This window comes from Bufo bufo, chromosome 1 (genome assembly GCF_905171765.1).
Source record: "Bufo bufo chromosome 1, aBufBuf1.1, whole genome shotgun sequence".
NCBI lineage: Eukaryota > Metazoa > Chordata > Amphibia > Anura > Bufonidae > Bufo > Bufo bufo.
Window position 1 is genome coordinate 557,400,005 of NC_053389.1, and position 15,296 is coordinate 557,415,300.

The window sequence follows — 15,296 nt, forward strand, 5'->3', positions numbered from 1 at the left end:
TCTAAAGTCTATAACGTGGAAACACATAGGTCTACATACACTGAACAAAAAAATAAACGCAACACTTTCGGTTTTGCTCCCATTTTGCATGAGCTGAACTCAAAGATCTGAAACATTTTCTACATACACAAAAGACCCATTGCTCTCTCCGAAATATTATTATTATTATTTATTATTAAAGCACCATTCATTCCATAGCGCTGTACATGTGATAAGGGGTGCACATACATAATACAGACAATTGCACTAATTATAAACAAGATGCGTTACAAACTGGTACAGAAGGAGAGAGGGCCCTGCCCGTGAGAATATTGTTCACAAATCTGTCTAAATCTGAGTTAGTGAGCACTTCTCCTTTGCCGAGATAATCCATCCCACCTCACAGGTGTGGTATATCAAGGTGCTAATTAGACAGCATGAATATTTCACAGGTGTACCTTAGACTGCCCACAATAAAAGGAAACTCTGAAATGTGCAGTTTGATCACACAGCACAATGCCACAGATGTTGCAACATTTGAGGGAGCGTGCAATTGGCATGCTGACTGCAGGAATGTCTACCAGAGCTGTTGCCCGTGCAATAAATGTTCATTTCTCTACCATAAGTTGTCTCCAAAGGCGTTTCAGAGAATTTGTCAGTATATCCAACTGGCCTCACAACCACAGACCACGTGTAACCACATGAGCCCAGGACCATAACATCCAGCATGTTCACCTCCATGATCATCTGAGACCAGCCACCCGGACAGCTGCAGCAACAATCGGTTTGCATAACCAAAGAATTTCTGAACAAACTGTAGCAACCATCTCGGAAGCTCACCTGCATGCTCGTTGTCCTCATCGGGGTCTGGACCTGACTGCAGTTCGTCGTCGTAGCCAACGTGAGTGGGCAAATTCTCACATTCGATGGCGTCTGGCACGTTGGAGAGGCATTTGTTCACGGATGAGTCCTGGTTTTCACTGTTCAGGTCAGATGGCAGACACTGTGTGTGGTGTAGTGTGGGTGAGCGGTTTTCTGACGTCAACGTTGTGGATCGAGTGGCCCATGGTGGCGGTGGGGTTATGGTATGGGCAGGCGTATGTTATGGACAATGAACACAGGTGCATTTTATTGATGGCATTTTGAATGCACAGAGATACCGTGACGAGATCCCGAGGCCCATTGTTGTGCCATTCATCCACGACCATCACCTCATGTTGCAGCATAATAATGCACGGCCCCATATTGCAAGGATCTGTACACAATTCCTGGAAGCTGAAAACATCTCAGCTCTTGCATGGCCAGCATAATCACCAGACATGTCACCCATTGAGCATGTTTGGGATGCTCTGGATCAGTGTATACGACAGCGTATTCCAGTTCCTGCCAATATTCTGCAACTTCGCACAGCTATTGAAGAGGAGCAGACCAACATTCCACAGGCGACAATCAACAACCTGATCAACTCTATGCGACGGAGATGTGTTGCACTGCGTGAGGCAAATGGTGGCCACACAAGATACTGACTGGTTTTCTGACCCCTCCCAGTAAGGCAAAACTGTGCACATTTCAGAGTGTCCTTTTATTGTGGGCAGTCTAAGGTACACCTGTGCAATATTCATGCTGTCTAATCAGCACCTTGATATGCCACATCTGTGAGGTGGGAAGGATTATCTCGGCAAAGGAGAAGAGCTAACTAACACAGATTTAGACAGATTTGTGAACAATATTTGAGAGTAATGGGTCTTTTGTGTATGTAGAAAATGTTTCAGATCTTTCAGTTCAGCTCATGCAAAATGGGAGCAAAACCCGAAAGTGTTGTTTTTATATTTTTGTTCAGTGTTGGAACTGTAGGAGTCTCGTGAAAATAACAATGACATATGAGAAGCTTAGCTCTGCTACATCTATGCACTAATTGTTACTATCAAAGATTACGAATATGTGAATAAGCAACAAATGTTAATTGGTTTGGATCAAAAGAAAAACACAAACTTACTCAATAAAATAGACTTCTCCTTTTTCTGTATACGCCATCTCCCAATTATCAGGCAAGGACCCCAGTTCATCATTGTCTTCAGGCTTCAGATGTTTCTTCAGAACCATGCTTTCCTCGTCTGGCTGGCAGTACATTGGAGCAGAATAAGGCTGGGATGAAATCTCACCTGAGGCATCTGTACTCTTGTCTTCATGTTCACTTGACTCTACAGAAGATATAAAAAATACACATTTATCACCTCTGAACTACAGTGCTCCTCTGGGCATTTCCACATGCAAATGTCCTGTATCAGTCAAGCCATATCTCTGGTATTAAACACAAGGAAAGGAAAGCTTTGCTAGCACAAGAATTTTAAGAGCCTGTATATTTATCTGAAAACGGTTGTTATTTTTTTATGTGAAAAAATATATGAAAGTCTTGTCTATAAAGGGAGGCACAATGACTGTATGAATTAAATAGTTTTGTACATGGTGACAACTTAAGATCTAGGCTACAATCTGTGATGGATTTTAATTACTGAATGACAGCTGCAATCCAAATAAGTGCATTCAGTTGAATGCAATAGTTATAGAGGTTTTCCAGCCTTCTCTCAGCTCACCAAGCACAGCGCCATACATTGTACTGTGGCTGTGCTTGGTATTGCAGCTCAGCTCCAATCACTGCAATGGGACTGTGCTGCACCTAGGCCATGTGACCGATGAACTCACTGGCTTAGGCAAAGCGGAGAGAATGCCTAGGCACTACTGTGAGTGAAGGTGCCTTCTCAAACAGCTGATCGGCCAGGTGTCGGACCCCCACCAATCGGATAATCATGACCTTTCCAGAGAATAGGACATCAGTTAAAAAATCCTGGAAAACCCCTTAAAAAAAAGTCACTCCAAAAAAAGTCACTCCAAAAAAAGTCTCAGTGTGGCCCAGGCCTTATACTTTTTTCATTTAATATATCTCTTTTCTTGTTGTGGTTCTTAGCAGACCACATGCCTGGTGCCTGTACAACGGCAGACAGTGTTCATGTAACTTTTTAATATGAAGTTGTCGATTCTCCAAGAGCTATAGTTTGGAGACTCCATACAATCGAGGTATACTGCCCTAAAAGCAATACCTAGAGGGGAAATTCTTTCATAACAGTACACCTGATTGATCGTGCCACAATTTTTTTTTCTATGCAATTCGAGTCATATGGAGGTACAGTAGGGCCCTACGACATTGATCCAGAGATTTATTCTGATTGCCATATTTGGAGTCAGGAAGGAATTTTTCTGCCAATATGGGGAAACTAGCATCTGTCTTATAAGGGTTTTAACATTTTTCTGAATCAACACAGTAGGATTATTCAGGTAGGTTGATCTAGACGGACCTATGTTTGTTTGTTTTTTAACCTTGTCAATTATGTAACCCTAATAATTTCAACATTAATAAGCTTATTACATAATTCATGACAAAAAAATTCTGCCAAATAAAGACTGATATACTAATGGTAGCTTTGTGACTGGCATCCTATAGAAAACATGTCTATGCGCAATTCCAGTAGAATACAAATTTGCCACCTTTTCCTAAATTACATTGTAGGTGTGTGAATGTATTAGTTACGTGCCCTTGTATCTGTAATTATTGCCTTCCTTCAGTACTATGTTATACTATATTTTTGATCCTATTTTCTATAATTAGCTTGTGGAGGGTATAGGCAATAGTTAATATTATACGACAGAGGTCGGCAACCTCTGGCACTACAGCTGTTGTGAAGCTGCCTAGCAACAGAGCTCTTTATTCGTTTAGACAGCATAGAACAATTTCACCTCTATATTGCCCTCATAGCACAAAGCTACAGATTTTCTAAGTAAAAAAAAAAGATATATATATATATATATATATATATATTATATATAATTTTACTGACCTGGTGTAACTGCGACTCCATTTCCATTGATGACAGGTCTCTCCTCTTCCTCTTCTTCTGGAGGTTCAATCCCGGTCTTCTCCATGTTGCTTACAGACTTATTGCGCTTCCGTTTCCCCTCAACTCTTGGAATGCCACCAGGAAAAATATTGTCTGTTGCATTTAATAAGAGTGGAGCAGGTTCAGCTGGAGGCTTTGGAGTGCCGTAGTAATTTTCTGTGAATAAGTGTAACATTTTCAGTGTATTGTAGCTATTTTTAAATAACCCAAATTGTAGAAAAATTATTTTTACTGTCCATGTTGGAAGGTAACAATGTTAACTTGTAAACAAGAGATTGAAATAATAAAATAATACAGATCATACATAAAGTTCTAGCCTAAAACTAGCAACCTAGCATCTGGCCATGTTACTGTTCAGTGATTAACCACTGAAATAAAAAAAATTCAGCTGCTCCAGTTTTTGTTGTCTTTCCCACATGCATTGTTCATCCTTTGCAATTTCCATGGTTATTTATGCCCTGCTTACAACTTTCTGTGACGTCCAATGAATGATAGAGTTGAGAAATATATTTTGCTTACCTATAAAATGTTGGCCTACATTTACCTAAACCTAACCTTTTCTACAACGTCAAATAAAATGTACCACAATATTTGCATGTCTTCCATGCAGATTTGGATGCAAACTTGCTAATGGAATTGCTGTGGACTTGACCCTTTACATTAATCTGCAGCAATTCTGCAGCAAACCATGGCATAAAATGACACCACATGTGAATCCAGAAAATTCAAATTTAACATTCAAAGCCAATAGGATTTAATTTCTAAATGTATCTTGAAGCTTTAAGTGCAACTCCATTTCTCTACCAAAAATTAAATTCCTAACATATGTGATGCTAAAAGGAAGATATTCATGAAGCTGCATTTTTCAGCTAATTTTACCTTTTTGATGTCTGTATTCAGCCCTTAGCAACCATATTACTGTGTGCCTGTATTTCAGCTTCTTCCTAAAATGCCTTTTGCTGCACTTCCTGTAGTGATGTTTGCCCTTTCTTGAGGCCGTCCTGTATTTCCCTCACTTCCCATAAGCCCTTGCTTTCCTCACATGCACTAGCACACAAGCAAGGACCAATCAGAATGCAGACAACCTCCTCCACTACCCAAGTCATCTATTGCAATGAACTGCTACATTTACACTAAGGCTGATCAGACCCTCAGGGTCTTATTGGCCTTAGATACATGGCAGCCCGACACCATTTTAGATACATGGCAGCTCGGACACCTTTGTAAGGCGTCCGGCGCGATCAAAGAGAGAGGGAGCTCCAGCCCTCTCAACCCCATGGATGCTGCGGGCGGCTGCTAACCGTGGCATCTATGGTGTTAAACGGCCGATCAGCGCCAGCTGACACTCTGCTGATGGCAGCGGCTCCGTTCCTGAGCCGCTGCCACCAATGCCAGCACAGAGGGTCAGGGGAGAACGGGGGAAATGGCGGCATCTTGGGGAACTGGGGGGCACATAAAATCACTGGGGGCACGGAAATTCTGAGGGGCACCGCAGCACACAGGAGGTCTTACCCAATTTCAGGCTGTGAACTCTGGCCAAGGCAGAGTTGCTTGCTGGCTCCACTCTTGGCACTTAGAACCTAAAGCACATGCTCCTTCAGGACCCTCAGCTACACCCTTGAAAACACCAACATGGAACACCATACAAAAAACTTAACCCAAATAAAATACAATTAGTATATGGAATGTGTCAATTGAAGAGTAATAGTGAATCCCAAAATGTAACAGATTGCACAAATGCGAAATCATATGTAGGCTTTGAATTTAAAACCAAGCACAGAAAAAGTTTGGAAAACTCATAAGGGCCAACTGTTGGTACATTTCTGGAGTTATCATACCATTCCCACATCTTTTGTGACCCAAACCATTAGCATTAAAAGCCACAGATATCTCTTACAATTCACACTTTAAATCTTAAAAATTTCTGGTACTTTTATATTGATGGCCTATCCTCAGGATAGGTCATTAATATATGATTGACAACCCATACTCCCACCGATTAGCTGTTTTGCCATACTGCATTAGCTCTGGCAGTGTAAGTCTGTGCGGCTACTATACTCCTTCATTCATTGTGTAGTTGACAGATCTACTTAGTGCATTGCTGCTCCTATTCACTTCAACGGCAGCAACACTGCAGTGACCAGCCCCGTCCACTACACATTACAAAAAGGTGTGCAGTTGTGGAGCTACAGCAGAACAGCTATTCAGCAGGGGTGAAAGGTGTTGGATCCCCATATATCAGATAATGATGGCCTATCCTGAGTGGACAACCATAACACAAGTAATCTAAATACAATGCATTCAGATAGTCTTCAGACCATTTCACTGTTTCACATTTTGTTATGATGCGGTCTTGTTCTAAAATTAAAATAAAAAAGTTTTCCCCATCAATCTGCACTCAATACCCCATAATCACTTAGTGATAACAGAATCTTACAAATTGTTGCCGATTTATTAAAAAGGAAAAACTACTTGGAATCCACTCAGAGTTTGAAAAAGCAGCTAAAGTACTCTCAGATGGTGAGAAACAAGATTCTCTGCTCTAATGAAACCAAGATTGAACTTTTTGGCCTCAATTCTAAGCATCATGTCTGTAGGAAAGCAAACACTGCTCAACATCTGCCCAATACCATCCATTCAGTGAAGCATGGTGATGGCTGGGACAGGGAGACTGGTCAGGGTTGAGAGAAAGATAAAGTGAATAAAGTACAGAGATATATTTTTAAAGGAAAACAGATCTAGGATGCTCTGGACCTCAAACTGGGCCGTACGTTTACCTTTCAACAATACAATGACCATGAGCTCACAGTCAAGAACATGAACATAATCTCACATGGCTTAGGAAGAGGCCTGAAGTCAGACCGCCACTGATAAGGTATTGATGACCAATCCTGAAGATAGGCTATCAATGTTAAAATCCTGGAGGACACTTTTAATTAAAAAAAAAAAGTTGGGTTTTCTATTAACACACCAGTTCGTTCGACAACTGTTTGCATTCTCTTTAGCACACTAAAGAATAATGCTTGGATGGCAACGATAAAGAAGGGATGAACATAAAGACATTTACTTTATCATGTTTTCACAGTATCATGGGAAATACCTGTACAAACCTGTTATGTTAATTATATTTATATAAATTATGAGACACTGGCGTCATCTTGCAGTTGAGGTTTTTTTTGTCACTCAATGATAGCCGGTATCTTGGGAAATTTGCTGTGGAAAATTAGCTCTGAGCCATTTTGTGTTTTTTTCTCTGAGAAGCTCATGAAGCTACATTTGTAGCTGGAGTGCTTTGAAATCTATCCACAGCTCAGACAGATGGCACGTCTTGAGCAATTATACTTCACTCATGCTTTGCTAGCTGATCAATGTCTTTCAAGCAAAGCACTGGGAATCAAATTGGTGAGGTCAGAAACTGAGGGATAGCTTTTCACTCTCTCCTCAGTAACTCTTCACCGTCCTCTCTACCGACCAATGTTAAACCGTTTGAAATTCAGGAGCCCTTATTATACAGCTCTAATGTGTAATAGGTGCACACTCTGTAGACTGACAGCATTATTACATTTCTAGCAATTTAATACCTTAAACACGGATATTGTACAAAATCTACTACAAGATGGTCATTTTTCATTGATGGCTGGAATAAAATGAGAAAAGTTATACATAGCTCAAAAACAAAAAATATTAAAAAAATTCAGAAAGCACCAGATGTTGGCTGGTCTAACACAAAAGTTTGTTCTCGTGTTTTTTGAGGGCCCCTACAGTTTTTGGTCAAAAAATGCCAGTAGCAGATGTTACCTGAAAGACCATGGGTAATATTAACTCCTTAAGGACACAGCCTTATTTCACCTTAAGGACCAGGCCATTTTTCGCAAATCTGACCAGTGTCACTTTAAGTGGTGATAACTTTAAAACGCTTTGACTTATCAAGGCCATTCTGAGATTGTTTTTTCATCACATATTGTACTTTATGACACTGGTAAAATGAAGTCAGAAAAATTAATTTTTATTTATAAACAAATACCAAATTTACCAAAAATGTGTAAAAAATTGCAAAATTCCAAGTTTCAATTTCTCTACTTCTATAGTACATAGTAATACCTACAAAAATAGTTATTACTTTACATTCCCCATATGTCTACTTCATGTTTGGATCATTTTGGGAATGATATTTTATTTTTTGGGGATGTTACAAGGCTTAGAAGTTTAGAAGCAAATCTTGAAATTTTTCTGACATTCAAAAACCCAATTTTTAGGGATCAGTTCAGGTCTGAAGTCACTTTGTGAGGCTTATATAATAGAAAACACCCAAAAATTACCCCATTCTAGAAACTACACCCCTCAAGGTATTCAAAACTGATTTTACAAATGTCGTTAACCCTTTAGGTGTTCCACAAGAGTTAATGGCAAATGGAGATAAAATTTCAGAATTTAGATTTTTGGGCAAATTTTCCATTTTAATCAATTTTTTCCAGTAACAAAGCAAGGGTTAACAGCCAAACAAAATGCTATATTTATTGCCCTGATTCTGTAGTTTGCAGAAACACCCCATATGTGGCCGTAAACTACTGTACGGGCACACAGTAGGGCGTAGAGGGAAAGGTGCGCCGTGTGGTTTTTGGAAGGCAGATTTTGCTGGACTGGTTTACTTACACCATGTCCCATTTGAAGCCCCCCTGATGCACCCCTAGAGTAGACACTCCCAAAAATTGACCCCATCTAAGAAACTACACCCCTCAAGGTATTCAAAACTGATTTTACAAACTTTGTTAACCCTTTAGTTGCTGCACAAGAGTTATTGGCAAATGGAGATGGAAAATTTGCCAAAAAATTAAAATTCTCAAATTTTATTTGAATCAATTTTTTCCAGTAACAAAGCAAGGGTTAACAGCCAAACAAAATGCTATATTTATTGCCCTGATTCTGTAGTTAGAAACACCCCATATGTGGCCGCAAACTACTGTACGGCCACACAGTAGGGCGTAGAGGGAAAGGTGCGCCGTGTGGTTTTTGGAAGGCAGATTTTGCTGGACTGGTTTATTTACACCATGTCCCATTTGAAGCCCCCCGATGCACCCCTAGAGTAGAAACTCCATAAAAGTGACCCCATTTTGGAAACTACGGGATAAGGTGGCAGTTTTGTTGGGACTATTTTTAGGGTACATATGATTTTTGGTTTATCTATATTACATTTTTGTGAGACAAGGTTACCAGAAATAGAAATTCTGAAATTTCATCTCCATTTGCCAATAACTCTTGTGGAACACCTAAAGGGTTAATGACGTTTGTAAAATCAGTTTTGGATACCTTGAGTGGTATAGTTTCTTAGATGGGGTTGCTTTTATGGAGTTTTTACTCTAGGGTTGCATCAGGGGAACTTCAAATGGGACATGGTGCCAAAAAAAAAAAGGCCATCAAAATCTGCCTTCCAGAAACCATACGGCGTTCCTTTCCTTCTGCGCCCTGCCGTTTGGTCATACAGCAGTTTACGACCACATATGGGGTGTTTCTGTAAACTGCAGTATGAGGGTAATAAATATTAAGTTTTGTTTGGCTGTTAACCCTTACTTTGTTATTGGAAAAAAACTGATTAAAATGGAAAATTTGCCCAAAAATTGCTTTTTTGGCACTGTTTTTTTTTTCTTTCTTTTTTTTACTGTGTTCATTTGAGGGGTTAGCGGGGAGGGGTATTTTTATAGAGCAGATTCTTACGGACATGGCGATACCTAATATGTCTACTTTTTAAAAAACAAATTATGTTTTACACTATATTATCTTTTTATAAACAAAAAAAAAAACATTTTAGTATCTCCATAGTCTAAGAGTCATTTTTTTTTCGTTTTTAGCCGATTATCTTAGGTAGGGGCTCATTTTTTGCGGGATGAGAGGACGGTTTTATTGGCCTATTTTGGTGGGCATATGACTTTTTGATCGCTTGCTATTACAATTTTTGTTATGTAAGGTGCCAAAAAAACCCATTTTTTTGCACCGTTTTTTAATTTTTTTTGGACCGTGTTCATCTGAGGGGTTAGGGGGGTGTATTTTTATAGAGCAGATTATTATGGATGCAGCGATACCTAATATGTCTACTTTTTTTATTTATTTTAGTTTTACTAAATAATATTTTTGAATTATTTTTGTTTTGTTTTAGTGTCTTAAGTCTGAGAACTAGTTTTTTATCCGATTGTCAGTGGCTAAATTGAGATATAAATTTAGTACTCCATGGAAGTGTGGTACTCCCTGAAGCAACCAATAATGCAGAGGCCCGGATGATCGGGGCACGTGTCACATTGAGTAGTGGTGTCCTTCCGTAATCCCCCTCCTGTGACACACTCTGCACGTTTTTGGGGTCCGTCCCTTCTCTCCAGTATGGGGGAACCACACCTACGATCCGGGCGTCTACAGTTCCCGAGGTACTCCAGCCTGCTCTTTCCCGATCAGAAAAGATCAGGGCCTTGAGGAGTGCCTCATAGAACTGAAGGAATGTCCCTGTGTTGCCAGCGCTACGGGACAGCACAAAAGAGTTGTACAAGGCAACCTGTACCAAGTAGACCACAACTTTTTTGTACCATGCCCGGGTTTTGCGCATGGCGTTATATGGCTTGAGGACTTGATCAGAGAGATCAACTCCTCCCATATACCGATTGAAGTCGACGATACAATCAGGCTTGAGGATCGTTGCCGCGGTACCTCGCACAGGGACAGGGATGATGCCGTTACCATGAATTGTGGACAGTACAAGGACATCCCTCTTGTCCTTATATCTGACCAGCAACAGGTTTCCAGTGGTAAGGGCACGGGTCTCACCCCTGGGGATAGGTACCTGGAGGGGGTAGGTAGGGAGGCCGCGTTGATTTTTCCGCACGGTCCCACAAGCAGACGTGGATATGGCAGCGAGGGACTGGAACAAGGGGATACAAGTATAAAAGTTATCCACGTACAGGTGGTAACCCTTATCTAGCAGTGGGTGCATAAGGTCCCACACAAGTTTCCTGCTAACACCCAGAGTGGGGGGACATTCAGGGGGTTGAATACGGGAATCTCTCCCCTCGTACACACGGAACTTGTAAGTGTACCCTGAGGTACTCTCACAAAGTTTGTACAGCTTCACACCATACCTCGCCCGCTTAGAGCGAACATACTGGCGGAAAAGGAGTCTCCCCTTGAACGCAATGAGAGACTCATCAACCGTGACCTCCCTTCCAGGTACATAGGCCTATACAAATTTGGCCCCAAAGTGATCGATAACCGGCCTGATTTTGTACAGGTGGTCATAGGCAGGATCCCCTTGGGGGGGGGGGGACATGCTGCATTATCTGAATAATGCAAGCATTTCCGGATGGCCTCAAACCGGGAGCGTGTCATGGCCGTACTGTAAAGTGGGGCCTGGTAGAGGACGTCCCCACTCCAGTAATGCCTGACACTAGGTTTCTTGACTAGGCCCATATGCAGCACGAGGCCCCAAAATGTCCTCATCTCGGCTGCACTGACCGGTGTCCAGCCACCAGGCCTAGCCAAAAAGGAGCCCGGGTGTTGAGCAACAAACTGTTGGGCGTACAGGTTTGTTTGCTCCACCATTAGATTTACAAAGTGATCACTGAAAAAAAGACAAAAAAAGTCATATTCAGTGAAGCCCACTGTGGAAATCTGGATTCCTGGTTGGCCTACAAAATCAGGAATCACGGGCTCATAACGCTCTGGGGTATACCAGACAAGTTGCCGGCAGGGGGCTCCGGTGGATTTAACTGGTGGGCCAGAAAACTAGTACGAGCCCCAGAGCTTCTCGTACTAGGGTGGGCCACAGGGTCCCTAGCATGGCGGTCCCCTTGCCCTGCCGCCTTGGGGGATCATCATCATCGCTAGATGATGAGGAGGACGCGGATGAGAACAGGAAAGTGGGGTCATCCTCGTCCTCACTGGAACTCTCGGACTCGGAGGCAAGCTGGGCGTATGCCTCCTTGGCCAAGAACATCCGGCGGGCCATAGGGGAGTGTGTGTCTGCGTGTGTGTGTGGTAAGCTGCAGCACCCCTGGGGACCCAATTTAGGGTGATGCAACCAAAACTGTTTTTTTTTTTTCCTTTAACTAACTTTCCCTAAATATCCTTGCCTAATCTAACATGTCCCTAGCCTTTCCCTAAATACCTGGTGGTGCTGGGGGTGCTCGGGCACAGATGGGGTGCTGGATCCTGGGCTCTGAACAGATGGGGGGTGCTGGCTCTCTCTCCTCGGGCTCCCGAACACAAAAGGAGGAGGAGAGGAGCGCTGCGATAATTTGAATGAACCGCCCGCCCAGCTGACCAATGAGAGCGATGCTGAGAGGTGATGTCACCATCACCTCTCAGGATCTAAGGATGGTGATTGGTGGTGTATTATCACACCACCGATCACCATCCTGTTCCAGGTTATCGGGTCCCCAAATATCCGAATAACCCGGAAACGCATCAAACCGCAGGTCTGCGGTTTGCTGTGATCGCCTACTATGGGGGGCCACAGGATTCCCCCTCGCATTTAGCCAAGGTGCCTGCTCAATGATTTGAGCAGGCACCGGGTTCCGATCACCGCCCGCCGAGCAGCGGTGATCGGAAATACATAGGACGTACCGGTACGCCCTGTGTCCTTAATGATCTGGAAATCAGGGCGTACCGGTACCCCCTATGTCCAGAACAGGTTAAACACAGCACACACAAGTGTTTTTTTGTAGTGGTGATCTTTCACACTTGAGGTGCATTTTTTGGGTCAACTGCATTTTTTGGCATGTTTTTATGAGCGGTTAAAGTGGTTGTCCAATCTTAACAATTATAGCATTTTGCTAGAATATGCCACAAATGTCAGACAGGTATGTCTCCCACTCCTATCTTTAGAACCGAGCCCCCAAAGTGCTATGGGAATGCTGAAATAGCAGAGCCAGTGCTTGGCTATATTCAGAACTCCAAGAACAGTGAATGAAGGGTGGAACCAGTCCGAGGTGGGGCATGCACCTGACATTTGTGGTGTATCCTAGCAATATGCCATAAATGTTAATATAGAACAACCCATTTAATGCTCTGTTCACATTTACATCAATTTTTCAAATTTTGCATTCCACTAGATGGGCAGAAACACAGAAAAAATTGAGTACTGAAACCGTCATTAGACTGACACAGTGAGAAACCTGACGGACCCCATTATAAGTCAACGGGGTTCATAGGGTTCTGCTATGGGACATTTTGAATTGAAGATTTTATGCTGCGCACTGCATTATTCTTCGCATCAAACGTGACAGAATACCCTGACTGAGACTCCAAGCAGAAATATGAACAAAGCCTAACCTATATTTTACTAACTAAACATTCCCCCTACACCAGTGATGGCGAACCTTTTACAGACCAAACTGCAACCAAAACCCCACTCATTTATCGCAAAGTGCCAATACGGCAATTTAACCTGAATACTACAGTCCAATATAACATATCTTCCATGTACTTTATCATTTTGCTATAATAGCCGTCCTACATTCAATGCGTTGCCTGTGCTGTTCATAGTGTGCCCTGTGCTGATGAGTGGCAGGAAAAGTCTAAGGCATATAGGTACACCAATTTTCCAGGGCGCATGTGGCATAGGTTTGCCACTACTGCCCTACACAAGCATGTACAGAATTCTGAACTACAACAAGTTCATATTCCCACACATCACAGTGACTTCATTTCTGCCAGGCCACAGGTGTCCCCTTTCCATACAAGTGCTTCGTATAGAATAGCACATGCTTATGAAATTTGAGACACAGTAACTGATGTTGACCATTATGTCACTTAAATTAAAAGGGACAGGAAACCATTTTTCCATTCTTTTCTAAAAAAAATACATAAATGAAATTGATATTGGGGAACATTTTGAACCTTATCACACAAATCACTTAAAGGTATGGAAACACCTATTTTACATGGGTTCTTCAACCAGGAAAAATGCAAAAGGGAGATCTCACAAACCATTCCAGTGGCCCAAGGATCATTTGTATCCACCACCCAACTATCTTTCTAGGTGCAGTCTTTAAAGGAAATATACAAAAGATCAAAGTTTAAATTGTCTAGAGAAAAAAAAACTTGTGTCTTATGTGCGCGGGACTTCCCAGCAAACAAGACTGTTCAGAGCTGCAAGCACAGAGCTGCTTACATTGAAGTCATTGTATGTATCCTTACATTCCTGCATATTGGACATGGCTCAGAATAAAGTACCTTGAAATGTCTTTGAGATAACCACTTAAAATTGCAATGAAAAGTGACCTTTCATAGGGGTGGTCATCTCAAAGAAGAAGGTAAGTACAGTATGTATAATATATGGTGGAACTGAAATTATGCCACAGGAAATGTGGTCTGGATAAGGAGGTGGTCTTTCAGAGAGCTTTCACCTCGCCTCCCCAGTCTAAAGAGCCACTCAGAGCAGCAGCATTTTATCAGTGTCACGGACAGAGAGAGACTGCCAGTAGCCGAGTGGGCAGAGGTCCTGGCGCCCTTTTTGTCCGGCAAACCACAAAAGGCCTACTACGACCTCAGGGAGCAGGATGTCCAGGACTATGCAAAATAAAAAATTTAGGTCCTTGCTTGCCTAGGCGTTACGACGGCTGTTCGTACCCAGAGGGTACACACGTGGAGCTACACCATGGACAAGCCTGTCCACTCTCAGATGTTTGACCTCCTCCATCTCGTGCGGAAGTGTCTGGAACCTAAGGCTTCTACGCCGGCCCAGATCGTGGAGAAAGTAGTGGTGGACCACTACTTCAGAGCATTCCCTGTGGAGCTGCAATGGTGGGTCGGACATGGAGACCCCAAAACTGTGGATGATCTTGTCAATCTGGTGGAAAGGTTCCTGGAGACTGAGGACTGCCTCCGTGATGTCCCTGCCACACCAATGCCTCCCCAGGGTACCAGATCCGAGTCATCTGTGGGTAAGAGAGTTCCGGCAGTTGGGGGTGTGTGGAAGGGTGCAAGAGGAAAGAAGGCTCTATAGGTTGGGTGTGGGCCTAAGACTGAGTCCCACGGGCAGTATGGTCCCGGAGAGGTCTCCCCACCAAGGAGACCTGGGATGCTCCAGTGCTGGAGGTGCCGTGAGTGGGGACACATTGCTGCCCATTGCCCTCTTACCTTAGAGCCCATGGAGTGTGCAGGTAGCTGGAGAGAGTCGCTGTATGCGGTGCCAGTGTGTGCGGCCTCACCAGGACTAGAGACTGAGCCACAGATATGTAGCCTGGTGATAAATGACTGCTCTGTCAAGGCTCTGTTGAACTCCGGTAGTCTGATCACCTTGGTGTATGCCAGCGTCGTGGCTGGGAATTATGTGCTGGACAAAAGCATAAATGTGCTGTGCATCCATAGGGATGCAAAATCATA

General features: G+C 42.7%; 1 protein-coding gene across 6 annotated transcripts in view; it reads right to left on the reverse strand.

Annotated features, from left to right (window-relative positions):
- Positions 1-15,296, reverse strand: part of MAGI2 (membrane associated guanylate kinase, WW and PDZ domain containing 2) — a 1,066,131-nt gene that overhangs the window by 391,202 nt on the left and 659,633 nt on the right. For all 6 annotated transcript variants that reach the window (XM_040413058.1, XM_040413064.1, XM_040413057.1 and 3 more), the window contains 2 exons: positions 3,873-4,088; positions 1,976-2,180 (listed from right to left, as the gene is read on the reverse strand). In XM_040413058.1, coding sequence (XP_040268992.1) covers positions 1,976-2,180; positions 3,873-4,088 — 421 coding nt within the window. The remainder of the gene's footprint in view (positions 1-1,975; positions 2,181-3,872; positions 4,089-15,296) is intronic.